Consider the following 27790-nt stretch of genomic DNA (forward strand, 5'->3'; position numbering starts at 1 on the left):
TTTTGAAAATCCTTACACGTTTTTTAATTCCCTTGAAATGATTTAAAATCCCTATCCCATGAAATCTTTTAAGATTTTAGAAAAAAACTTTTAAAATACCTTGTAATTTTTTCAATTCCTTGAAATATTTGTATAACGATTGAAATTTTATGATATATTTTGAAATCACTCGAAATCCCGCGAAATCGAAATTTCATTAAATACATTGAAACCTCTTGAAATTCATCCAAACGCCTTTCATTGATTGGTAATTAACTGCAAAATCTTTGAAATTAAACCATTTGAAATCCCAGAAAATTTCTTTAAATGTTCCATGCAAACCTTTGCATTTTCCGAAAGCCATTTAAATCTCTCGAAATCCCTTGAAACCCCATCAAATCCATTAAAATCTTTAATTCCTTGAAATCTCGTGAAATCCTTTTGAAATTCCTTGGAATCCTGTAAAATCCGACCAAATATACCGTGAAAAGGCATGAAAATTTTAAAAATCCAGTGTTTGTTATTGCATAAAAAACTTAGAAATTGTTTTAAATTTTTATTATTCCTGGAAACATTTTTACGTATGTAATAAATAAGTATCCCTTGTAATCTTTGAAAACCTTTGAGTAATTTTTTTGAAATTACGTTCAATCTTTAAACCCTCATGAAACATCTAGAAATCCCGCGAATTCTTTGGGAAAATTCTAAAGTTTAAAGTTTATGTTAAAGTTTTTTTACTATTTGGTTGAAAATTTCATTTTTCAATTGATTATTCAACTGTTTTGTGAAAAAGTGATCTTTTCTGGTCGAAAATTCAATTCTTTTAAATAAAAATTTGTCTTTTTGGATTAAAAATAATTAGCTTCGCTAAAAACGCCATGTTCATTTGTTTAAAATGCAACTTTTTGTTGACCAATTGGCTTTTTGGGCAGAAAATGTTTTCTTTTTGGACTAAAAATGCATCTTTTGATAGAAAAGTCGTCTTTTTTCTTGAAAGTGGCTTCTTTTTCATTAAAAAGTCTACTATTTTATTTTTGGTTCAGAATTTGTCTCTTTTGGTTATTTTTTTTTTCTTTACTATTTGTTCGAAAATTTCCTTATTTAATTAAATATTCACTGTTTTGTGAAAAAGTCATATTTCTGGGTCCAAAATTCAAATTAATTAAATGAAATTCGTCTTTTTGGATTGAAAATAATTAGCTTTCGGTATACCGAAAGCTAATTGTTTCTAAAGAAACGTCATGTCCAGTGGTTGAAAATTTAATTTTATTGTTGATTCAATTTTATTCTTTTTTTTTTAAGTCTATACTATTATATTTTTAGTTCAGAATCCATCTCTTTTGGTCAACAAATTTTACTATTTGGTCGAAAAATTCATTATTTGATTTGAAAATTAAACTGGGTTGTCAAAAAGTAATCTTTTTTTTATCGAAAATTCAACTATTTTGTTGAAAATTCTCTTTTTTGATAGAAAATTCGTTCTTTTGGATTGAAAATTCATTTTTTTAAAATAACTTTTCGTCGTTTATGATCTTTTGGTAGAAAATAATTATTTTTTGGTTAAAAATTGATCTTTTATGGTTGATAGTTAACTCTTTTTATTGCAAAACTTTACGATTATATTTTAGGTACAGAATTCATATTTTTTGTTTAAAATTTCATTATTTTGTTAAAATTCAATCGTTTTTTTAAAAGGAATCTTTTTTTGGTCGAAAATTCAACTTTTTGAAGGAGAATTCGTATTTTTGGATTGAAAATTTAGATTGTGGTGGAAATGTCATACTTTTTTTAATCGAAAATTCATCTTTCTTAGTTGAAAATACAACTATCATCTAAAAGATTCGTCTTTTTGACTTGAAAATTAAAGTATTTTGTTGAAAATGCAATTGTTTTTGGTTCATATGTAATCTTGTTTTAAAATTCGATCGTTTGGTTGCAGATTTATCATCGTAGTTTAAAAATTTAACTATTTGATTAAAAATTAAATTTTTGTTGTTGAAAATTCATGTCTGCTGCTTTAAAGTTGATCTATTTTGTTATAAATGCGTTGAAAGTTGAAAGTGATTTTTTTATTGTTGAAAATTTGAGTGTTTGTTTGGTTAAATTTTAATGTTTTATTTGATAATTCGACTATTTGGTTCAAAATGCATCTATCATGTAGAAAATTGAATTACTTTTTTGAACATTCAAATAATTTGTTAAAAAGGGATTTTTTTTTGTTTAAAAATTTAACTGCTGTGTTGAACTTTCGTCTATTACTAGTCTATTTGGACAGAAAATTCGTTCTTTTGGATTGAAAATTCATCTTTTTTTGTTGTTGAATATTCAACTGTTATGTATTAATAAAGTTGAACTATTTAGTTGTAAATGCATCAGCAGTTTGGTTGAAAATAAATTTTGTTTGTAATTTGAACTATTTTGCTAAAAATGAATTGTTTTTTTATTGAAAGTTCCACTATTATGTTGAAAATGAAATATATTTCGACTTGAAATCTCAGGAATATCGTACCTACAATAATATTATTCAAAGAATTTATTCCCCTATTATTCAACTATTTTCTTTAAAAGAATCATCCTATTTCCCCTATTTTGAGGATGTGAAATCCCTTTTACAATAATTTACATTATATATTTTACCTTGAAGTTTTAAAATGTTTAATTCTTTTCAAATGTTATGGCTAGAAGCAATTAGTATTGAATAATAATGATTATAAACGCTTCAAATTTAAAGTGAATCAGGAAAAATGTGATGTTCAACTAGAAAAACCGCGGGTGATAACCTGGAATGCCTGTTTTGTCACATACTCCTTCCCGGAAAAGTGTTTGGACAAAGTAGAAAGCTTGGGTGACACAGATGTCCGAATACGACCCTTAAAATATGCGAAATATATTTCAAATGCAGGGCCTGATTTGCATTTGAAATGGAATTAATGACTGATAATTAGTTTTTATCATCCGTCTCCCATAATTCACTTTAAAATCTCGAAAAAGCTCCACCCAATTTACGTCCCTTCCTCTGTCGTTTCTCAAGCGACCCAAAGCCCTTAATTGCACACTTTTTACTTCAAGGAAGCCCTTAATTAAGGGGTTTATCCCTCGACTTGGCAAGCCTCTATGTAGGATTCTAGTAGTGCCGAGCGCGAGAGCAAGCGAAAGTCCACCCCCGACTCTCAGCGGGTTTTTGACTCAACAAGTGGGTCGATGTTTTCCGCACGCACAGTAGAAACCAGCTACCTCGAAGGCAAAAACGGGCCCTTCGGTATTAGGGGTTGCTTCCTGCGAGTCGCAGAACGCTGACAGTCTCTCGACTCACGAAAGCGAGTAGTCGAGCGGTGGAGTGGGGCAGGAGGGTGGCCCCCTCTCCACGCCGAATAAATCCGAGTGGTGGGGGATTGGCGCAGCTCCCCCCAATTGGAGCGTCAGTCGCGTCGCGTTCATCGAGCGAGTAGGGTTTCGTTCTTTTCCACCGGCAACCGAGTCTCGCTCATCCCGGCTTTTCCTCTCGAAATCTTCCCTCGTTTTCATCCAGCATCCGCTTCCGGTGAATCCCAGTTTTGGATTAATCCATCAATATTAAATCCACCCTTTTTCAACTCTCAGGTTCGCGATAAGAAAGTTGCTTCGAAATTTCAAGTTGAAATCAAAATAGTGCAGTGCCGGTCAGTGCGAACAATTCATTGGATTCGTCGATATTGTGGGTGATTGTGGCGAGTGTTTATGTTCGTCGATTTTGTGTTTTTTTTCTGTTTTTTTAATTTGGAAGAATACAATAGAGCACGCAAGCAATACAATATTCAATCAAGTAGAAGTTGAACTAATAAATAATAAAAAAAATCGGAATATCATTTAGGATTAGATATTCCGTCTTTCCCACGCGGTTCGGGGTTTAAAATAAACTAGCCGCTTCCGTTGTGGAGGCAACCAAACATTGACGAAGGTTCCTTGGGGATTTGATGTTTTCTCGTTCTTCGGTGAAATCCGAAGTCGCAAAGCGATCATTGACCGCGTTTGCCGATCCGTCGGCGGCGCGAGGCAAAATGAGCGCCGTGCGTCGCGCAATTTGACGTTAGTAGAACTGGCAAAACGCACGTTTTGCGAGAAAAACAAAACAAAAACTGGAAATTAGCTAATCACGGATTATTAGAGTCCTGGAAGTAGCTGAAGATTTTGCATCTGGATGATTCGAAAATGCAATCAAACACGTTACTGCGTGACATCGTTAACACGGAGAAGCTCATGAACAACAACAATCTTAATAACAATGGATCACCCGGCGCTGACATAATGTTTCAGATGGAAGACGAGGGCCTAACGCAGCTCGGAAGCGTTTTCCAGTCCGCGTATCAATCTATCGTTGGTGGTGGGCCTCAGGTATATAAAAAAAGAATTTATGCCAAATTAAAAGTTAGTGGCGCTGCCTCCCAGAAACTTGTTGTGCACCTTTTCTCAGAAAGGATTCCCCGTCTCTGTTACAATTAGAAATATTTGCCGCATATTTTAGAAGTTTTTTTTTATTATGAGCTCGATAAGTTTGAGAGGCAGATTTTAGAATTCGGAATGTCTAGGCACACCGAAAATATTTGTTCTACGCTCACAGACTCTCGGCGAACGGCCTTTAAAATTGCCCAGGAAATTTCGATCTTGTGTGCTCGTTTTGAGATTAAAAGAGTCAATATTTACACTTTGTTGTAATTTTTTATTCATTGTGGGTTTTTGTTTATTTGTTTATTATTACTCACTCAAGTAATTCGAGCAAATATTTGCACAATTGCTGAGGAAATTTCCGATCTTGCATGCTGGTTTTTTGGGACTACAAATGTGTCTTTTTTGATTAAGATGTCCGAACATATTTACGATTTTTTAAAAAACTTCTGAATTATTTGCTATGTATCAATTTGAATGAGAAAGACATTACAAGTCGACTCCAATGCGTAATTGTAATTAAATACTCACTATTTTTTACTGTCACTGGAAAGATCGTTTAAATATTTAAATTATATTTCATCTGAAATTTTAAATCATCTTTATCATAGCAACTTGAAACTTAGTTTATGTACCGAGGCACAGTGTTAATAAACTTCTGAGTCAGATCTACGGCAATCCCAAACACACGTAATAAAACATTTTATGTTTATTGGTTTAACTTAGATTCTAGAATCTAGAATTCTAAAAGTTCCGACCCTTTTTTTGAACTTGTTGAAAACACTTTAGAATATTTTTAAAATTTTTTGATAATTTTCTTACATTTGGTTATTAATATTAAGTTCATCTAAATGATTAAAAATGTATGTTACTAAAATTTCTTTAAATGTAAATAAAGAGGTCCGTTCAAAAGTTTGAAATCGATCTTTTCAAGGAGCTAAAAACAGATGCGATTTCCAGCGATGATAATTCTTACGATAGGGCCGAGTAACCGTCGTATCTACGACTTTTTTTTGCCCCTGATGCGCCAACGAACATGTGAAGCGGTATAGGCCTAATGACGTCACGATTACGTCACTAATATGGCCGCCATCACGCGGAGATAACACTATGGAGCTAGGATCTTTATGTAGGCAACCCTCCATTCGACCTGATATCCGAAACTATCGAGAGACCGACTCATGCTTCTTAATTTCGATTCTGAATGACAAATTGCATTTACGTGACTTGCCAGTCTTTGAAAAAACAAAATTTTAGTCCATTTCTGTGAATGTTACATAAATGTTACAAATTTCAGTGAGAATTGTATTACCTTCCCTAATTTCTCTGAAAATGTTAATTCAGTTTTAGTACATTTCTCTTAATGTTAGATAACTGTTAAATAAATGTTACAAGTTTCGGTTAAAGTTATGTTACCTTATGTGACTCCTCTGAGAATTTCAATATCTATTTCAGTCAATTTTGACCAATTTTACATCAATGTGACCTCAATGTTACCTCAATGTTACCAGTTTCGATTAAAAATTATCTCCGACTTATCTGAAAATATGAACATACTGTTTTTAGTGAATTTCTGTCAATGTTACAAGTTTTGGTTCGAATTATATTACCTTTGTGAATTCTCTGAGAATTTTAATATCTATTTCAGTCAGCTTTGACCAATTTTACATCAATGTTACTTGAATGTTACAAGTTTTCGTTAGAATTATTCCTAGCTTTTCTGAAATATTTACTATCCAGTTTTTAGTACATTTCTTTCAATTTTAGTTAAATGTTAGAAGTTTCGGTTCGAATCATATTATCGTCCCTAACTTCTCTGAAAATATTAATATCCAGTTCTTAGTCAATTTCTCTTAATGTTGTATAACTGTTACTTAAATGCTACCAGTTTCGGTTAGAGTGATATTACCTTCTGTGAGTTCTCTGTGAATTTTAATATCTATGTCAGTCCTATTGGCAAATTTTACATTAGTGTTATTAGTTTCGTTTAGGATTATCTCTGACTCCTCTGACAATAAGAATATCCAGTTTTTAGTAAATTTCTCTCAATGTTACGAATTTCGGTTCGAATTATATTACCTCTGTGGCTTCTTTGAGAATTTTAATATCACTGGTCAGTTTTGACAAATTTTACATCAATGTTACCTAAGTGCTACAAGTTTTAGTTAGAATTATTCCTAGCTTCTCTGAAATAGTCAATATCCAGTTTTAGTGGATTTCTCTCAATGTTACTTAAATATTACAAGTTTAAGTCAGAATTATATTACCTTCGGTGACTACTGAAAATTTTAATGACCATTTGTCGGTCAGTGTTGACAAATGTTACATCAATGTTATCTAAACCTTACAAGTTTCGGATAGAATTATTCCTGACGTCTCTGAAAATATGAATAACCAGTTTTTAGAAAATGTCTATCAATGCTGCATAACTCTTACTTAAGTGTTACAACTTTTGGTTAGAATTATATTACCTTCGATGACTTCTCTGAAAGTTTTAGTGTCCATATGTCAGTCAATTTTTACAATGTTTACATCAATGTTACTTAAATGTTACAAGTTTCGTTTCGAAATATCGGATCTCTGAAAATATGAATATCCAGTTTTTAGTGAATTTATCTTGGTTTTATATAACTGTTACTTAAGTGTTATAAGTTTTGTTCAGTTATATTACTTTCCGTGACTTCACCGAGAATTTTAATATCCAGATGTCAGTTAATTTTCAACAATAATTTTATATGAATGTTATAATAATGTTACAAGCTACATTTTGTAAGTGTTCTATTACAGTATTATACCCACCCTGAATTGTCGAATTTTTTAATGATAAATCCGAGTCATCAATATTTCTTTAATGTTAAATCAACTTTACAAATATACTCAATTAGTGAAGTTTTTAAAAAATCCTTTTTAACTCCCTTGCACTTGGAGAGCTCCTTAAGAAAGAGCTTTGCATTGGCCCGGATAGAAAATAAAATAAAAATTGTGAATCGAAGGAATAATTTGTTTTCGGGGGGTAGTGAGTCACCGTTCTGGCATTGTTTCGTTAAATGGAATTTCTATCTAATTTAAATGCGGCATAGCGAGAAATAATGCGATTATGCGTTAGCTTATTCTGTTTGTTAATCTCATTTGCACACCATTGTTACCCTTATAGAGGGACCCGCTGTATCCTCCCTCCTCCCAGTCGTTTTGCACGGTACTGTACATTATTTCAGTACAGTCTATTCGCTCAGCCGCTAGATCCTCTCTGGCTTATGGACTGTTTCCAGTGATTCTCAATCAACGCCTCCCTCTCTGCTGAAATCGATCCCAATGTCCCCTTTCAAATTCTCGACTCTATCACTATCAGATAAGTGGATAAAGTGAATTTAAAGCCAATTTTGTTGCCATCTACGTCATTCAGAACTTTCTCCTTGACATAACCTTCAAAATGTTATTCAAATAATTCCAAAGTGACACATTTTTTGAATTACTTCGGAAGTGTTCATGCCGCTGAGGAGAGTCGTCAAAAAAGGAAATTAGAAAAGAATCTTACTTACGAAAATTGTTAATCATAAATGAAATTTCCAATTGGACAAATTGACTTTTTTTATTTGAGATTTTAAAAATGATGATTTTTGCTGCACGTGCAAATAAAAATTGATTGGCATTATATTAATTCATAATTTTTTGTTCGGGAAGTATTCTCCTGACTTAGAAATTAGTTCTCACTTTCTTTCTTAATGAAAGGGCGTTCTTTTTTTAAATTTTAGTTCAAACCAAAAATTTGTGATTTGGTTTTATAGTAAGGTTGAAATCCTCTGAACGTCACTTCGCGCTGGTCAAACTTTAGCGTGCTAATTTCGCCTGAAAGCGTTGTATACCGGTACAGTCTCTTTCCAAATATCAGTGCTGGTCTGCACTCTACGAGTTTACGTTATAGCAAACGTTGGTTGGTCGGTCTAATAACTAATCGACCAGTGAGAAACCGCGGAAGTTAAATCTTCTCAACTGGGAACTATATAGTGCTGACTTCAGTACTTTATAATGTCGGAAGCAAACTTTATCTTAAAACTTAGGCAATTATAGACATACATAAGTACAAATATATCTCACCTCGCGATTTTAATCTTTACTAATAGTATCAAAATCGATTACTTTTCGTTGCATTTTGGAAGATAGAATCTTCTCGCTGGCAAAAGCGTCTCTGTCTCCTCTGCATAATATTTAACTTGATTTAAGATGCTTAAGTAGCTTAAAAATCTTTTTTTTTTGAGGTTATTTTTTTACAATCCAAGCGCATAGCATAATAAGTTCGTTTTTCCTCTTTCGAAGTGCAATTTTGTTTATAATAATTTGAGCAAACCCTTCTATCGTTTTCTCGTTGTCTAAAAGTCGTAAAGTTGTGAATACTAACGGTGAGCCTGCGTCATACGATGCTGTAATTACGACTCTTTATTGTATACGACCTGATATGAATGGAATGACGCGAATGGTTTTGAGTACAACACTTACACGACTTGCAGTATCCTCTCTCTCGATATAAGAAAACCGACAGCTGTCGACCATTGTTCGATGAATTGCAACTCTTTCGAGTATCTTGTAATAGTAATTCATGCCAAAGAGAGAATGCCGCGATGTAATTGCATTCAGCGGAAGGTCGACCATTACGAATATGTGCAAAAACTTCTTTGTTTAAAATTTTCCAAAACAATTATTAATTTAGCTTTTTTCGAAATATAGGCCTTTTACAAAGAAGGAACCAAAATTGGACCAAATATTTACTAATTTTTAGGTAACGTTTGAGTTGAAATATGTCAGTTAACTTAAATTTAGCCAAAATTTTAGCTGAATTTGATTCGTTTTTTGAACTTAAAGTCAGTAAAAACTATTACTGAAATTTAGTTGGTTTCTCGGCTGACAGTCAGTCGGTTCTTATTTTACCACCATCTCACTATGAATTTACATAACTTTTGCTAATAATATCGTCAGTATTAACGTAACTGTTTTACTCGTGCAATGAAAGTTCCACGTGGAATTTCGTTGAAATTAAATGTCCTCGAAACGTTTTCTAAACTTTGAAAACAGCAGGAAAGGTGTAGAGCGGTCTTATCGATCCGAGAATTTTAGACACTGTTCTCTCACACAAATTCACACATGGGTGGTGCGGAGGTGCACGAACGAGTTTGAGGAACATTCTGAGCTTGTTTTTTCTGTAGAGTTAAAAAGAAAAAAAAATAGGAGGGAGTGTAATTAGTGCTTGCCCACGAAACTTGTCTTCTTTCTGCTTTAGGTCTACCTACCGTATAAACATTTTCTCAGTTCTACGGTGGAAGTCAGTCTGTTTTTTTATTCTTCTTTTTTTTCTCTCGTAGTGCTATATCTTCCTTCTTTTGAGTAAAGTGCATTTGACGGAACGTGTTTCCGATCGAGGGCGGTCATTTCCGGTCCACGCCTTCCCTCCATGTTTCCGGTTCGCGACTAGCTTTACAGCTTCAAAGATCGGGAAAGGAAATTGACCCTATTATCCCTTTTTGGTGCCGAAAGTGGCCGGATGAACGCCCGTTCGATAATCCGATTACCGCAGAAAGGTAAAAGTGGAGATTTTCAGCTTTGGAAGGACTAAAAACAATTGTTTTGGATTTTTTTATAGCTTCTTAGGCCCGTTTTAAACCGTGAATTCTAATTATCGACATTCCGATTTGTATGTGAAAAAAAGTGTTTATGAGCACATAAATGGACCAAGAACAATTATCACGAATTGTTAAATGAGAACTAACCTCTTGCAGATAAATCTCGAGTATTTTATTTTAGAAAATTAGCGTTCCTGAAATTTCATAATTTTCCGCTTCCGAGAATTTATTTCCCGTGTACGTGGCTGGCAAAAGTTAAACTTGTATCTCTCTTTCTCGTATAACGAACAGCACCCGGGAGCAATTTGAAACTCGGCGTTGTCATAATTCGAGGCGAAACTTTCGTCGAATTAGGCGGCGAATTTACCAGTTTAAAGTCGCTTGTTTAAATATGCGGCGTAAATAATTACCTCTTGCGGACTTGCCGCGGGGCTGAGAAGAATCGCGTGATGTTTTCCACCAGGCGCGGCTCGAAGTTCAAAGTAGCGTTTAGTCTAGCGACTCCAAAGAATTGTAAGCGAAACCACCCACGTTTTTAGCCTAAAAAGGATAAACTTTATTTCCTCTCTAAACAAGCTTCCAAACGTCATTTCAACTCCTTTTATTCCTTGCAAGTTTGTTCTTTATTTTTTGAGGACAAAATAGAAGCTATGGTAAAAATGCGCCATCAGGAGGTGAACCTTAAATCTTGAAATGGGTTGTAAATTATAAGAGATTTGATTTACGACTTTGTTAACGAACTCGTATTTATTAAGGTAACTTTCGGCAGTAACGAGTTAGTTGAAAAGGGATAGTCACTTATTGGGTGGTCTGGTATTTCGTCCTTCTTCAAACAAACAAAAAATACTTTCCAAGTGAGAAATTTGAAAATTGTCCGCCTCGCGATTTGCCCTTCCAATAAATTCCAGCAGGAGCAAGATTTATCGATTATCTTTTGAAAATAGATTTTTTAAGATGGCATCAATTGTCCTCAGTTGTTTTCCATACTTAAATTGATTCGTAAGTCGATAACCTTATTGAATGGACATTTACTAGCTTAATGAGAGCCACTGACACCAAGAGGGCTAGGTTAAAAGCGGCAATGAATAGAATTGATATAAATGGGACGGCGACCTGGCTCCGGACTCCAAGCTGATTGTTTTTTTTTTACCGTCGAATTGGCTAACAAGTGGCTGTGCTGCTCGGCCAATCGGTAAACCAGTTGACTTCCGTGCTTTTCGGGCAATTCCTAATATCCAAAAGCAAATCGCCCGTGTAGGAGAATAGTCGAAATTAGTCAACAAACTGCCAATTTTCTCAAGACACTTCCAGTTGGCAAAATTATGCCGCTGGATCCGATTTAATTAAGCTTGGTTATCGTTTACTGCCAAACTTCAGCGAGTGATCGTCACTGCAGGCCTCATAATCTGTGGTCAGGATAAGCATTATTATTATCTCGCGCGTATGCGTTACACGTATGTTCGTAATTGTATGCCATTATGAGCACAGATATTTCCTCTAATTTGCCATCATAATGCTTCATATATTTTTTATTCGAATATGCAAAACTTTTCTAGATTTTTGTTGCTCAAAGTCATTCAGTGTTGTTCGGAAGATTTGGTGGGTATTCAAGATGATCCAAGAATTGGAATACAAGGTTGTTTTTTTTACAAAGAACGTCCTTAACCCATTTCCGCCGACACTCAAAATTTTTTAAAATAATTTTTTTGTGTTCGATGAAGGTTCATCATATATAATGGTTGAGGAGGGGTGCTTCGAGTAGCACAAACATAGATATTCGTCGAGCACAAAGAAAAGTCTTCGGAAATTTTTTTATTCTTAGTGGAAAGAAGTTTTAACCGTTACATATATGTTACAGTCGGCGGAAATGGGTTAAAGTCATCTAAGATGATTTTAGGTTTCAGCAGCTTTTCTGATCAACAGGTGGATATTCATCATTGCTGAACATTGCAACTTGTTTTCCTTGATCACTTTGTGTTATGAATAATTCTTGTAGAAAAATCCTTCCTTTTAAATCAGGCCGTCTTTAAATTCAACCAAGATGATTTTAAGCCACTGAAGCTGATTTCATCAATTCAAGTCTCCAAATGCTCGAAATCCATAAATGCTTCAGGAAATTTCCCTTCCAAATCAGGATCACCTCAAAGTCACCTAAGATGATTTTAAGTCTCTGAAGCTGTTTTTATCAACTCTCCATGTCCATTTTTTCCTATAGTTTAAACTTGTTTTCTTCATCACTTCAAAGTCACTTGGTCTAGATTATTAAACTCCATCAATTCTTCTTCAAGATCCCTTTAATAATCATTTTGTCTACCCTTCCAGCCATGCTAATAGCAGAATTCTACGACCAGACACACGTCGGTGGATATACATTGCTTGTAACCATTATCCTCGAGTCTGTTTGCACGGATAGGTACTACTGGTCTAACCCCTCTGCGTGTATGATTTGACATATGTGTTAATGCCGACACATGTGTTAATTTCTACTCCTGTATTGGTGCGTTCACGTTCTTCTGGAATTAAGCTTACATGACCCCTGGACATAGGTAACCTGGAAGTGCAATAGCTTCCAAGGCTTCAGGTGTAGGAGTCTAGCGACACGTCTTTGACCATGTAGGCATGTTCAAGAGTATGGGTGTGTCCACCCGGCTAGGCAATAGGCACTAAGTCCGATTATTAGTGTGTAACACGCGCTTGATTTGGGAGCATAGTGCGGCTTTATGTTGCTGATATAACTACACGATTATTCGAGAGGCACCAGCTGGGAGAGAACCTGCAGCAACGGATCGACCGTCGTCTGTGCTGCCTAACCATAAGATAGTTTTGGGATAATCAATTTTCCAAATTTCCTTGGAGGATATCCGCCAGGATTGGTATAGGAAGTATTTAGCCTTGGGGATGTAGGCACTTATGAGGGTGTTCAACTATGAGTGAAACAATCTGGGGTAAGTGTTTGCTTGTTGGAGTCGTAATTTATTGGATGATTGAATGTTTATGGCCAATATGCTGAAAAGCTTTAGGATCATCAATTTTTAAATGAAATCTTGGTTTTGTTCCTCCCTGATTTCGTCTACCTCTCTCCATCCTTCTCTGATGAATCTGACGTTGATGATGATGAGGCTGATGGCGAAAGACACGGATGGATACGAGGAAGATTATTACTCGTTTGTGTCTTTCTTTTATTTTGAATTTTTTTCCTTTATATGTCCTCTCGCAAAAACTGGCTTTGGTATAAACTTTAAAAAGAGAAAGACGCGGATGCACAGAGTGAAAGTCCAAACGGGTTTTTGCAAGAACGGAAAAATTCTTGGAGGATTATCAATCGGTGGCTCAATTTTTCTCTATATTTGAATCTCAATTTGTATCCAAAGTTCCGTACTTGAATATTCAGAAAGAGGCAAGAATAGTGGTTTCATATATAGAGAATGTCTAGTCACAAAAAGGGACTAATTTCTGAAGTTTTTCTTATGAAGTCTGAATCATATATCGTTCTGCAGTTCCCCGAGAGTTCGTATTCCAGGTGAAGATCCGTTTATTGCGAGCAGTTCGGTAAATAGGCCGAGGCTATTAATACTGTTGTTATTATAGACACTGGGACGGCCAGTTCTACGACTCGTGCATTATTTATTATTGCACTCCATCGGATATGCGAGCGATTTCTCGACGCAGATGCAGAATCGAAATTTTGGTAATCGCTTGCATATTACGTATCTGGATAATGGTACCTGGCCACACGAAACTGTCGTGCATTCCCCTACAGAGCTTCATACATCGAACGCTAATGATACCTAAGTGGGCGTCGCATAACGCTCACAAATAGTGCAGTATAGTTCGATATTCCGATAGCCCGTTATTGCATTCGGAATTTCTCTCCGCCTCCAAAAACGGAGGCTTAACCACCTATTACGTAAATCGAGCCAACATATTCTGTTTTGTATTAATAAATTAGAATTAGTGAAAAAATATAGAGGCATTTGTGCCTTTAAGGGCATGTGATATACTTAGAAAATTGTCGATTTTACCAGTTTTAGGTTCCGACGGCTTTTTTCTTTAATAATCAATATTTTGTCTTAAAAATTTGGGACATGATAGCGACCATGCTAACGGACGTCCCCACACACTTTTTTTTGGTTTAATTCAAAAAAGTTTTAATTTAGCAAAATCTGATTAATTTTCATAGCGCTTAGGAATTAGTATCGATTTTACCAGTTTTAGGTTCCGGCGGCTTTTTTTCTAGAATAATCAATATTTTGTCTTAAAAATTTGGGAAATGATAGCGAACATGCTAACGGATGTCCCCACACACTTTATTTGTGTTCTTTTTTCAAAAAAATTTTTGATATTGCTAACAACGTATGTACATTTGGAGGTTATGTATGTTACAATTCTCCTGTGCGTTACTTCCAAACTACACAATATTTTTGGCCGAAAACTTTGGACTAGCAAATAAACATAGTAACTAATCTCCCGGAACTAACCCTTTTTGCAGGCAATCAAAAAAGTTTATTTCATAAATAATTTCCAGATTATCGGAAAGGCAGAGATGAAAAACGACGTAACCTCAAAATAATACATATGCATAAAATTTTTATTCAGCACAATACATTTTTTTGTTATTATCCCTCAAAAAAGAGTCCGGGGACGTTCGTTATGATATTTTATAGCATCTCCGAATTCAGTTTTTAAAAATTTTAATTTTCGTGGAAAAAAAGCCGGGGAAACTGTAAGTATCACATGCCCTTAAGGATTGCGAATATTTCAGTTTTCTAAAGCTACCTACATTGATGATTCAAATTCACGATTTGTTTCGGTCAAAATAATTTCTTTTTAATCAAACCAATTATATCTTTGATAAAAGCTCAAGTAAGTGTTGGTTAATTAAAAAATCCAGTTTACTTAGTGTAAAATTACTTACGCTTCATGATTTCAAATTTCAAAAGGATTAATTTCAGACTTTAGTTTTTTCTTTTAATTATCAAGTTTCGTAATTTTTTATCGTTTATGCCCCAGATTAATAAAATACAACTTTAAATGCTTGTGCATTTCGATGATTTCAAATTAAAAGCGTTTACAGTTGAACAATATTGAATTAAAAATGTTCCATGCTAAATAATTTAAAGTTATTATTTCATAATTAGACAACTTCAGATTTGAAGTTTTCAATACGGACCCATTTTTAATTTATAAATTATTCATATGAATTCATCACCCCTTTTCATGAATATTTAAATTTAAAGTTTCAATTCAAATTAAAAAGTTCAAATTAATATTTAAAAAACTGTTAAGTTTTGAAAGCTTGATTTTTTTAATTTGGAGGTATCCAATTTCAAATTGTACAACAAATCGAAGATTCAAAATTATTTTCTTTACTGCTTGACGATATTTTGCGCTGGCAACAAAATTCTTTTAGATATCTATATGAAACTATTATATTTCCAATTATAATGCCTTCCATTGTTATAATTTAATAAACTATATTCTCAAATAGGATAATATTAAAAAATTTCCTTCTTTTTCTGTTTTAGGTGAGTCATAATAACAAATTCTATTTCTGCTGGATTAATGAAAATTTTGGCATAGATAAGTAAGTGAAGAAACTGTTCTTTAAAATATAAATATAAATAATTTTTGCGATTTTTTTTAAGTTTTCGCAAACATTGAAATTTGACATTTTTTGCAATATATTTGTATGAAATTGATCTTTCGAATAATTCAGCTTGGGTTTATTAGAAACTTTATTATTATAAAAATTAAAAGAGTTTAGCACCAGCTCAAAAAAACAGGCTATTGATCATTTCCGCTGCTAGTATAAATACTTGATGTAAAAAATAAATAATATATATTCAATGTTTACTTTTTTCTAAGGAATTTCAAAATTATATAGAGTTTACAAAAATGTTGATTTTAAATTGTTGGAGGCTTATTTCTTCATTGTGGGGTGCTAATATTTTTCTTCGGAAACGTTTGCCATCAATTTTGGGTATTTTCTTTGGAATTTCGGCCTTACCGGTAACTCAGGCTGGGGACTCGAGAAAAGGAAAAGGAAAACTTTGTCTAATCTTGAATTTAGCCCCGTCGGAAGAAAACGCATACTAGCCTTGGACATATGGTGTTCCCAAGGGCTCGTAAACGACCGTAGACATAACGTATACTAATCCAAGGGCTCGTCTGCTCTACCACTCTACTAATCACTTCAACATTGAACAGCTTCCCTCTATGGTCGTAAAGTGGGTGCTTTCCACATTTTTTATTTTAAAAAATTATTTTTTAGTGAGAAAAAAATTCTTTTTTAGTCAGAAAAAATTATGACTTTAAAAATAAAAAATTTTGAGGGACGTTAATTCAAATTTTTAAAACGCATTTTCTTTAAAAAATTTTTCTAGAAATCGATCATGTGGTTTTAGTATTTTTTATTGCTCGATATAATACTAATGAGTTGAAAATTATTTTTTTGGTTAAAATATAGATATTTTAGGTGGTTTTATGATCATTAAAAAACTGTAATCTTTTAACCTTCCGTAATAATTAAACCAAAATTTTCGGACTCTTTAAGTGACCCTTATCTCAGTAAAAAATCTAGGCCATTTAACGTTTTAAATTCAGTTTCCATGACGCAGCAATTTTTAATTTTGAAGTATTGAACACTAATGTTAAAATTAAAGGATTTCAAGTGGAACGTTTAAAAATTGTAAGCTCTCATAATTACATATTATTTCAATAAGAAGCAACCAAAATATTGTTCAACTAATAAGGCTTCCAATTTGAAATTTTCAGTTGTTTAATTTGATGAGTTTCAAATTAATCTCTCTGTGACGTTTTCCATCTCACTTTTTAACTTTACACATTTCAATTTACAATTTGGACATTTATTTTTTACAATTTTTAATATCTGAAAATTAATGTCCAATTTTCAAGTCGTGAATCTAATTTTTCTTTCATTTGAAACATTTAAAATTGAAAATTATTAAATTTGGCATTATTTCATTTATAAATAATTCTATTTCAAAAGTTCAATTAAAAATGCGTAAATTTTTTATGTTTTCACTTTGAAATTATCCAATTTCGTTAATTTTAACTTTAAGTTATTTAACTTTTAAAAATTTTGCATCATTAAGGATTTGAATTATTTTGAATTTGCACATTTTTTAATAATATAAATTTTCAATTGCCCAATTTTTAATTTTAATTATTTTTGTATTTAAGTTTACATTTTTTATTTTTAACGTTGTTAATATTTCCTCCCTGTATGTTAAGGAGAATTTATTTGTTTATTTAAAACAAAAAATTATGAATTTGTCCATTTAAAATTTTTGATTGTACAAAAATAAAATATTAATATTTAAATTACAAATTGACCCCCTTATTATGTTTTTGGATTATTTTTTTTTTTAATTCAAAATTATCTATTTGGTTGAAAATAAAGTTCTTTCTTGATGTTTCATTTTTTCGGTTTAAAATTCAACAATTTTGTGTAGAAATTCATCTTTTTGCCTTAAAAATTCAACAATTTGGTAGAAAATTCAACTTTTTTATAGAAGCTTGTTTTTTTTATTGAAAATTAATTTTTTAAATAAAAACTTAACTATTCCATTTTCGGTTGAAAATTAATTTTTTCTAGTATAAAAATTGAACTATTTGGTTCAAAACTTATGGATTTTGTTAAAAATTCATTTTTTTGTTTATTTGAAATTTCGTCTAATTCGTTCAAAAGTGATGTATTTTATTGAAATTTTTGTTGGGTGTAAAAACTAATTTTTAAAAGTAAAATGTAACTATTTGATTGAAAATAAACATTATAATTAAAACATCATATTTTGGGTTAAAAATTCAACTTTTTTGTATAGAATATTCGTCTTTTTGTCTTGACGATTCAACAGTTTTATAAAAAATTTAACTTTTTAGTAGCAGGTTATGTATTTTTATTGAGAATTTATTGTTTTTAAATAACTATGTAACTATTCCATTTTTCTTAATTTTTTTCAAGTTTAAAAATGCAATGTAGTTTGTTAAAAACTCATTTTTTTCTTGTTAAACAATTCGAATATTTGGTTCAAAATTGATGTATTTTGTTGAAAGTTTTGTTGTTTGCAAAAGAACTAATTTTTTTTATTGGAAATCAATTTTTTTAATGAACATTTAACTTTCCCATTTTTTATTTTTAAATTGAAAAATTAACAATTTGATTAAAAATTGATATATTTTTTTGAGAATTGGTCCTTTGTAGTACGAAATCATTCGTCTTGTTTGAGAAATTCCTCTTGTTCGGTTGGAAATAAAATTATTTCGTTGAAAATTCAACTGTTTTATAGTAATCTCGTATTTTTGACTTAAAACTTTTACATTTTGGAATGAAACAAAATTTTTATTGAGTGAAAAATCTGTCTTTGTTGAGGATTCGCAACTACTTTTTTAAAAGTTAAAGTACTTTGTTAATTCATAAAAAAAACAGTAAGATTTGGGGACCCCCCTCCCCCCGACTCGTCTTACGTTACAACGTTCTTTAAAGGAAAGTTTTAATTCATAATTGTTTTGTTTTAAATATGAAAAATCTTTCTTAAAGGTTTTCGAGAAGAAGTAACTTATCTATATTTAATTTGCAAGAAAATAAATTTCCTTAATGTTCATCGTGCCTGCAGATACTTCTAAGCACGTATAAGTTCGTTTACATCGTCGGCATTTACATTTTGTAATAACAGCCACGTCAACACGGCACGGATTACGGTTATTCTGCCATTATCGTTGACATTACGTGAATTTTATCGTCGCATATTGCACGCCACGTAAAGCTTACTAGCTGTACTAGATAAACCTTTAATTTATGCCGTTGTCAGTCTAATTGAATTCCTTATCCGGTCGATTCTTGTCCGAATCTGATCAGCGGATTATTTTTCAAACAAAAAAAAAATAAAATAAAATAAAAAAAAAGATAAAAAAACAAGTGAGGGGAGTGCCTTTTATTATTGTTTGACCATTCAGCGACAACGATAAAACGTTAATGTATTTCACCCGCCTTGTAGTTGGAGGGCGTATTTTATTAAGTAGGAGCGATTATGAGTTTACACGAGCTTGTCCGAGCGAAACGACTCTTTATCTTTTCGAGAATCAATCTCTTGAGACACGAACCTTTCATACAAATTACGACCCCGAAAACTTATTAAGAAAATAATTTTACTACACGTTTGCCAATGTCGTAAAAGATAAAAAGAAATTGAACAAATTGTTACCAAGTTATTTCTTAACTTGTCAAAGAGTTTGATCATAAGTAAACTGTGACAGTAACGCGGGATGGCCGCAGATTAAGGAAATCAGGGTATCAGGGAGAAATTAGGGAAAAGTCAAGGATTTTGAAAAAAAAATCTTGCAGAAGTCTAGTAATATTTATAAGAGGTGCTTTAAATAACTGTCAAGGATAATAAATTTGAATTTTTTAATTGTAAATTATTTTATTCAGTTTGAAAATTCATCTTTTTTAGTAGAAATTTAATCTTTTCTTGGATAAAAATTCAGCTATTTGGATGAAGGTTTTACCACTTTGTTAACACAAATGTTTGTTAAAAATTATTATTTATTTATTATTTTTTGACGGAAATCTTAACTCCTCCAGTTGAAGATTCATAATTTTAATTGAAAATTGATCTCTTTGGTTTAAAGTTAAAAATGCGTATTCTTGGTAAAAAAAACTAATCTTTTTGGTTTAAATTTTCTTCTTTTTGGTTCAAACAGCAGCTGTTTAGCTGAAAATTAACTTTGTTTTTTGAAAATTTTATTTTTCAATGCAAAATATTTTTCTGTTCAAAATTCATCTTTTTGGTGGGAGAATTAATTATTTTATTTAAAAATGTATCTCTTTCATTGAAAATTTTACTATTTTGTTAAAAATTGTTGTTTATTGTTTGTTTGAAATTATTTTTTTTTACTTAAAATTTAATTTTCCCATTTTTTGTTGAAAATTGATCTTTTTTGGTTCAAAGTTGGTCTAGTTATTTGAAAATTTATGTATTTTGTTGAAAATTCCTCTTTTTTTGTAGAACATTAATCTTCTTGATTGACATTTTTTCACATTTTTAGCTTAAAATATCAACTATTACGTTTTTTGTGGAAAATTCATCTTTGTCGGCTGAAAATTCAACTATTTTTTTTTTAAATGTCATTGTTTTATTGATGTATCGACTATTACATTTTTTGTTCTGAATATATCTTTTTGTTGAAAATGTATCTTTTCTGGTTTAAAAGTAAATTTATTTCTATAAAAAATGTTCGAAGTATAATTATTTATTATTTGATTAATAGTTTGATTATTTCGTTGAAAATTAAATTCTTTCTTTTTTTAATTCAATTGTTTCGTTAAACGTTATCTTTTTCTCGAAAATTCAGTAAATTTGTTTAAAAATTCGTCTATTTCGACAGAAAATTTTATTCTATTTATAGAAGATTCTATCTTAAAAATGTGAGAAGATTAAAATCCTGGTCTTTAAATATTGATGGTCGGAGAAAATGGAAAGTTGATCTAGAAAAAAATCATGGAATTTCGCAAATAAAATTTTTCGGCTACCCTGATAACGTTATACTTGTTAAATAACTCCATCTTATTTAATTTTATTACAATGTTAATTAGATTAGAAAATGAATCAAACATCGTTTTTAGTTGATTAAAAACAGAGATGAAACAATTAAAATTATAAATTGTGCAACTAAGTAGATAGTAATCGATGCTACCCATCTGGTGCAATACGCCCTTAACCCCAGAAGTCTATGTTCTACGATGGTTTGGGGGCAATAGGGGTTGGGGTAGTCAGGTTACACGTTGGGTGAGGTTAGTTCCGATTTCCTCGAGATTTCGTGCTTCGCCGTACCATCCTCGAGATCGTAGATCCGACTGCCAGGAGTTCTTTCATTACGCGTACTAACGATGCGATTTAATCAGATTCCAATGCGTTAATATACGAGTTGAATCGTAATGTTCATAATAATGGTAAATTCTGATTAGAGAGAATTGGGGGTTGTTAGTTGAGACTTATGAATTTTATGTCCTAGGTTCTCACAGAAGTTAAAAATACAATTTTACGGGTCACCCATCCGAGTTCTTGCCGCAGGGAGTGATGCTTAACCTAAGTTGGTTATAAATAAACTTTTTTTAACATGAATACTTTTATGCCATCTCATAGAATCTTTTTATCAAGGACCTACTGACTACTTTTTATGTTTTATAATTTTATTTGTATTAAAAGTCATCAGGTGGGAGGTTTCTTAACCTCAATTTCAAAAGTGCTTATCATTGTATTGAGACTTTGTCCATGTTACGCAGATGTTTTTTTTTTATTCTGACAATTTAAATGTGACATTGAAAGATTAAGACTATTTTATTCTATACGTTTTATTACATTTTTTTGTATATTTTATAAATTGAAGGTAAAAATCAGGATTATAAATTTTTACTTATAGGCTGTCCTTTTGCAAACTATAAAAAAAGTCCCCTTGGAAGCCTCTAGTTCAGGTTTATTGACTTTTTCTAATAATATACATTATACATATCACTATAAAGTTTGTTCTCTTTTTTGCAAATGTATGTAAACATCAAGGTACTCACTTATTTTAAATAAAGCAGGTAATAATTATATTATTTTTTTACTCACATAGAATTTTTTAACGTGCTTAAAATAATAGTTTACCTTCTTTGGAAGTCTAAAGTTCAGTTCTTTTTTACGATTGAAAGCTAACAAGTGCGTTGAAACTTTCTTTGTACAAGTGTTTCCTAAATGTAAAAATGAAAAATTCGTCGAATGGACTATCGCCGATTTGTTTTTTTATTTACTTTATTCATTGCTCTCCCATTCGTCATCGACTTATCAATGATATCATTTGAATTTCTTTTACGGCTGGCCTAAAATTCTGGATAAAATTTCGAAATGAAAATTATTATTACTCACCGTCAAATAAAAAAACATATAGGAATATTAGGCCTGACAGTGTACCTTTTTAAAATTTTGTTTTATTTTCTCTTCTTAATTTTTACAAATTTTTTACATGTAAAAGCTATTTCTATATTTGAAATGATAATTGCAGAAATTCAATTTTAATTTAAATAAATCTATGCAATTGCAGTCTTGTCTAAAATCGTCTTGTCTAAAATCCTTCAAATTGTTCAATTTCAAAAATTTCTATTAAGTATTTTGCAAATTTGTATAAAATTGTATAATTGTAAATTAACAGTCTTAGTCGTTCAACAAATTTCGATGTAAAAAGTTCAAAATTTAACAATTTCTGATGAAAAATTTTTAATTCGACAATTCATAATTGACAGTGTCAATTATTGAATAATTGAAAATTATAAACGTTCCAAATTGAATAATTTCAAATATAAAGTTTCAAAATGGAACTATGTACAGTGTACACATGTAAAAGAATTAATTTCCAATAAAAAAAAAGAATTTTCAACAAAAAAGACGTTTTTTAATTAAAAAATTAATGTTTAACCGAGAAAAAAAAATTCAAACAAAGATTAAGAATATTTAAATTAAAAAAATGAATATTAAACGAAAAAGGTAATACTTGATATTTCAACAAGAAATAATTGAATTTAAAATAAAAAACAGCTTAATTTAACCACAAAAAAGAGTGCTAAAAAAAGTACTTAAATTCTCAACTAAAACCGATTAATTTTCAACCAAACAGGTGCATTTTGACCCACAAAAAAATGTTTTTCTACTACAAAGTAAGAATTTTTAATAAAATAATATATAAGCTGAAAATACGAATTTTCAAGAAAATAATATATAAACTGAAAATGCGAATTTTCAACAAAATATTTGAATTTTCAACAACAAATTTGTTAATCAAGAGAGAACAAAAATTTCAATAAAATTGTTGAATTTTCAAGTCAAAAGGACGAATTTTCAACAAATAATTCAACTTTTAATCAAATAATATTTTTTTACAAAAAGAAAAATAAATACGTAACCAAAAATTTAATAGTATACTTTTCAACCGAAAATGGTTTAAAAATGTTATTGAGTTCTATTAATTTAGTTCGTATTTAAGCTCAAACTTAAAAAAAGAGGGGAATATGCTGTCCTAAATTTGATCAATTTTAGTTATTAAAAAAATGTTATGATAAATAATTCATTCAAAATAAAATTAGTGAAATTTTTTCCCATATAAACACATTGTGGCAAAAAGTCGGTATTTTACTTTTAATTCTTTATGTGGTTAGCTATATTCTTTTAGACTTTTATGGTCTCTTTTCGGAGTCAAAGTTGAGGGGCGGATGTGGATTGAAAAATACAGTATAAGACGCAAACCCTCGTAATTTTAGTCGTTTCCTGGTTCAATTCATTTATTGCAGGTTCGTGCATAAAACAATCAGATTAGCAGGCCAGAGACCGGTCACAGGCTTTTAAATCGACCACTAATCCTGCCGGAAGGACCTGCCCCATTGTCTCGGCGCTGGTGGTATTTTTGTTGGTGTGCCTTCGCTACCTGTTACGACTCAGCTTTCGAGGTTCTCGGCCCAAAGGCGCGTCGAGGCAGGTACGAGGAAACAGATGTGAGGGAAAAGTTACCGACTTGCAGGCCCCAATATATTCAGCTCCAGGTCGACGATCCTCTCACAGAAATCCTTTCCCTGACGCATAAAAACGCCCTCTCTAAATAATTTAAAAAAAAAATGCAATCCTCTTCGGTAAAAAAACGATTTCAAATATTCATCTCTGCCATCAGAACGACCCTACCCACTAAAATTCAAGGAATAATCTCCATTTGTCAAGGTTTTATGGAAAATAAACTCTCCAGGTGGAGGTTTTCAAAGCTGTATATTTTATAACCCAAATCGACTTATTGTAGATAGTTTGTGCTATCCCAAAACATCTCTATACCAACAATAACCTATTAAATCTCATTCGTTCTTACTTTGTTGGGATTTAAAAATTCTCAGGCGAAACATTTGTAACCTCATATACTGTAGCCGAATTTTATTTTCCTTTCTGATTCACTACTACAAGTCGGAAACTCATTAAAGTTCATTTCTTGGAAAGAAAAAAGAAGTTAGAAGTATAATAAAAATAAATAAAAACTTAATTAGGTGTCCGGAGAGTCGAAATCGGATAACAATAACACGCTTGAATCGGCATTTGTTACGGAAACTCGCGGTCCGAATATATCGTTCTTGGCGGTGCGTTCTCGCGATCTTCCGAGTTCCGCTGGCAGGCTTTCGAGCACGCATGAATTTGAGGCCTGTGCGTGTGTTGCGTACATGTGTGAGTTTGAGCATAAGCGTGTGCGTGAGCTTGTGTGTCGGGCCGAGCAGCTGTCCGCCAGGTGCTTGGCCCACCGACCAATCGGCACTCTCCCCGCGTCCGAGGGGTGCTCGACCTTCGTTTCAGGCCCCTGATGTATCCCACTCTCGCCCTCCCCGATTCTCTACCCCTCCCCCGCCGCGGTAGACTTACCTGCGCCCTTCGGTCAAGACCCGGGTAAAACCTGTCAGCCCTTTTGTATGCACCGCTTACCCTCGGGGAGAAAAATCGATACACCCTCGTCGGAAGAAACGAGAGAAAAATTTGGAATAGTGCATAGTCAACAATTCCATCATGGCAGATGCAAATGCGTCCCGAGGAGGGGTAACCTCAATACGCCCACCTCGAAACTTGTCATGGAGCCCAAATCTCGGAAAATGAAGATAGGATGTTGGTTTTTGGATGGATAAAATCTTGAGAGTGGCAGGCTTTATTTTAAATAGTTGTTTCTACCTTAATGACTCGGAAAGTTATTTATTTAAATGAAGGTTTAAGTTTCTTTGTCTTAAAAGGACAGGTTCTTTTTTTTTTAGCGGACTCAACTGTACAAATTCCTTGGTACAAAGAAGAAAAGTGCGTGCGAATGCTGTATTGAAAAGAGGGAGGGGGGTGATGACCCCGAGGTCCGCGATACGATAATAGTTTGTATGCCGTTTATTTTAAATAAAAGTTTTGATAGCTACGGGTCGGCAAAGCGCGCCATGTTGTCTACCGTCTTATCAATCACCGACTGACGTCTACAAGAAGTGCCAAAGACCCTTACACTCTGGTCACGATAGCTTTTCATGATTTTTTCAGTTTTCTCGAGAATCGGGCAAACAAACATAATCTATTTCGATTTAAAATGTACGCATCGATTAGATCCAGATATTACATTAGCAACATAGTTTCGTGAAATAACTCTCAGTTGACAGCTCGCAGCTGTCATTTGAGGTCGGAAGACCATAGCTCATTTATTCTTGCCGTCAAGAGTATTCTCCCTACCAAGAATCATCGATTTACATCTACTTTCGAGAATTCTTATTCACTAAAGAAATCTCGAGCCAAGACTTTCTTGGACTGAGTTTTTCTCGTGTGATTATTTTAATTTTAGCGGCTAACCAATCAACTCTCTTTTCTTTCCTCATATTTCTGCAAAACCTCTGTGTATGGTTGCTTATTGTTGCAGATAAACTCAAGTTGAAGATAGTTTTATTATTTTTTGTTGAAAATACAACTGTTATTCAAAATTCGTCTTTTTGGGTTGGGGATTCATCTATTTTGGTATAAACTTAATCTTTTTTGTGAAAAATCATAATTGTTTAGTTAAAAATTAATTCTTTTTGGTTAAGGATTTAACTGTTTTGTCAAAAATTTGTCTTTTTTATTTTAATTCAACTGGTTGAAAATTCCTTTTTTTTTATTAGTTTTTATAAATGAAAATTTAATGATTCTATTTCTGGTTAAAAATTTACATAATCATTTAAAATTAACTTTCATGTCGACCATTTTTCTTTTTCGTTTTAAAAGTCAACTGTTTTCATTTCTTTGTTTGAAAAAATTATTTTGTACGTTTTTTTTTCAAATTAAAAATGTAACTATCCCATGCTTGGTGGAAATTTAATCTTCATCAATGAAAGTTATTTTTTTTACTGAAAATTTAATTATTATAATTTCAAGGCGTGTCAGTCCGTTACATGACCAATTATATATTATATATTAATTATAAATAATTTAAAAAGTATTATACAATATAATAAATAAAATTGCATTATTTAAACAAAATAAAAACTCAAATGGCCCAGGCAGACTTGTCCTTCATATATTTTGAAATATTTCCCATCATTTCAGCTCAATATATTTATTTAATCATTTTTATAATTAGAAAGCCCCCGAATATATTAATATGTAATAATTGGTCACGTGATGGATTTTCACATGCCCTTATGTTGAAAATGTATTTATTTAGGTAAGTAGCGACTTTTTGGTCAAAAACTTATTTTCTAGCTAAAGATTTAACTATTCTATTTTTTATTGAAAATTAATATTATTTAGTTGGCAATTCAACTATTTGATTACAAATTTATTTTCTTGGTTGAAGATTCATCATGTAAATTAAATATTCATTTCTATAAGGGGCGCTTTTAAAAAATACGTAATACCTTATGGGAGGGGGGGGGGGGGAATTGCCAGATAAAAACTTTACTTATTTTTGGAATGGACCATATCTAATAATTTAAATATTCAATTTTTCGTGGTAAATTGGTCTTTTTTGATAGAAATTAAATTTTCTTCTTTTTTTTGTTTGAAAATTAGTCTGTTTTGATTTAATTCAACTGTATTTTTATTAAAAATTGAAATATTTTTAGATGGAACTATCAACTATTACACTTTTTGTTGAAAATAAAATTTTTTAATATAAATTTAATTTTTTTAGTTGCGTAAATCTATTATTCTATTTCCTTAATTTTTTTTTTTTATTAATTTTTATACTGAAAATTTGATTATTCTATTTTAAATTGAAAAGTGGCCTGTTCTAGGTTAAAAATTAACTATATGTGTTGAAAATTTGCCTGTTTGGTAGGAAATTTATTTCATAGTTAAAAATTTCAACTGCTTGGTTAAAAAATCACGGTTTTGGTTGCAGATTCATCTTTTTAGTAAAAAATAATTTGTTTGTTTGTTGATAAATTCTCAATTTAATAATTTTTTGTTTTTTTGTTTTCAACGGTTGAAAAGTTAACTATTCATTTGATAATTTATTTTTTCTTATTTTAAAATTAATTTGTTTTAATTGAAAATTTGATTCTTCCATTTTTGTTTAAAGATTGATCTTTTTTTATTGCTGAAAAATCAACTATGTGTTTGAAAATTCATGTATTTTATGTATGTCTTAAGTAATTTGTGACCTTATATCAAATTATTTATGTTTTGTTATCGCTAAAAGTGATAAAAATAAATGTAGAAAAAAATATTTTTTTTTCCTTTAACATTATGATCTTCTAAGTGTAAGGTTGTTTTTATGCAGAAAAGAAAGATGATATATATTGCATACAAATTTTCAATTTGCAAAACCGAATTACTCTATGGCAAATGACAGCTAAAATCCGATATTTTTCCATATTTCATCGCCAACCAAGTGGGAATAAAATGTCGAAACATCCGTGAAAAAAAAATCATGGGTAGCTACTTCCACCGAATCTAGATGAAACGAGTGCAATTTTCATTCGGTTCGTTGGTTCGACAGTGGCTCGTGTAATTCGACAAATATCTCCGCCTCCCCCCGCCCCTTTCGTTTATCGTATATTTATCCTCGGTGAAACGAGTCGTCGGTAGTGGGCGGACTAATAAACTATCCTTTTTTTCCGCCTTCCCGGGCGCGAATCGAAACCCGTGTAAATCCGCCCGTGGCCTCTTTTATTTACCGACCGAGTAAACCCGGCCTTCCGCCAGCAACGATTTACATATTCCGGCGTGCGTTTGACCGGTAATAATGTCGGTCGCATT

At 31.9% G+C, this 27790-nt stretch overlaps 1 protein-coding gene across 15 annotated transcripts in view; it reads left to right on the plus strand.

Annotated features, from left to right (window-relative positions):
* Positions 1-27790, plus strand: part of LOC117168005 (protein daughterless) — a 318058-nt gene that overhangs the window by 156882 nt on the left and 133386 nt on the right. For 3 of the 15 annotated variants that reach the window (XM_033353416.1, XM_033353423.1, XM_033353449.1), the window contains exon 1: positions 3318-4350. The exons of the other annotated variants lie outside the window; for them this stretch is intronic. In XM_033353416.1, the coding sequence (XP_033209307.1) occupies positions 4168-4350 (183 nt within the window). In that variant the 5' untranslated portion in view covers positions 3318-4167. Of the gene's footprint in view, positions 1-3317; positions 4351-27790 lie in introns of those variants that run through there. 15 annotated transcript variants of the gene reach the window in all.

The sequence above is a fragment of the Belonocnema kinseyi genome, chromosome 1, assembly GCF_010883055.1.
Source record: "Belonocnema kinseyi isolate 2016_QV_RU_SX_M_011 chromosome 1, B_treatae_v1, whole genome shotgun sequence".
NCBI lineage: Eukaryota > Metazoa > Arthropoda > Insecta > Hymenoptera > Cynipidae > Belonocnema > Belonocnema kinseyi.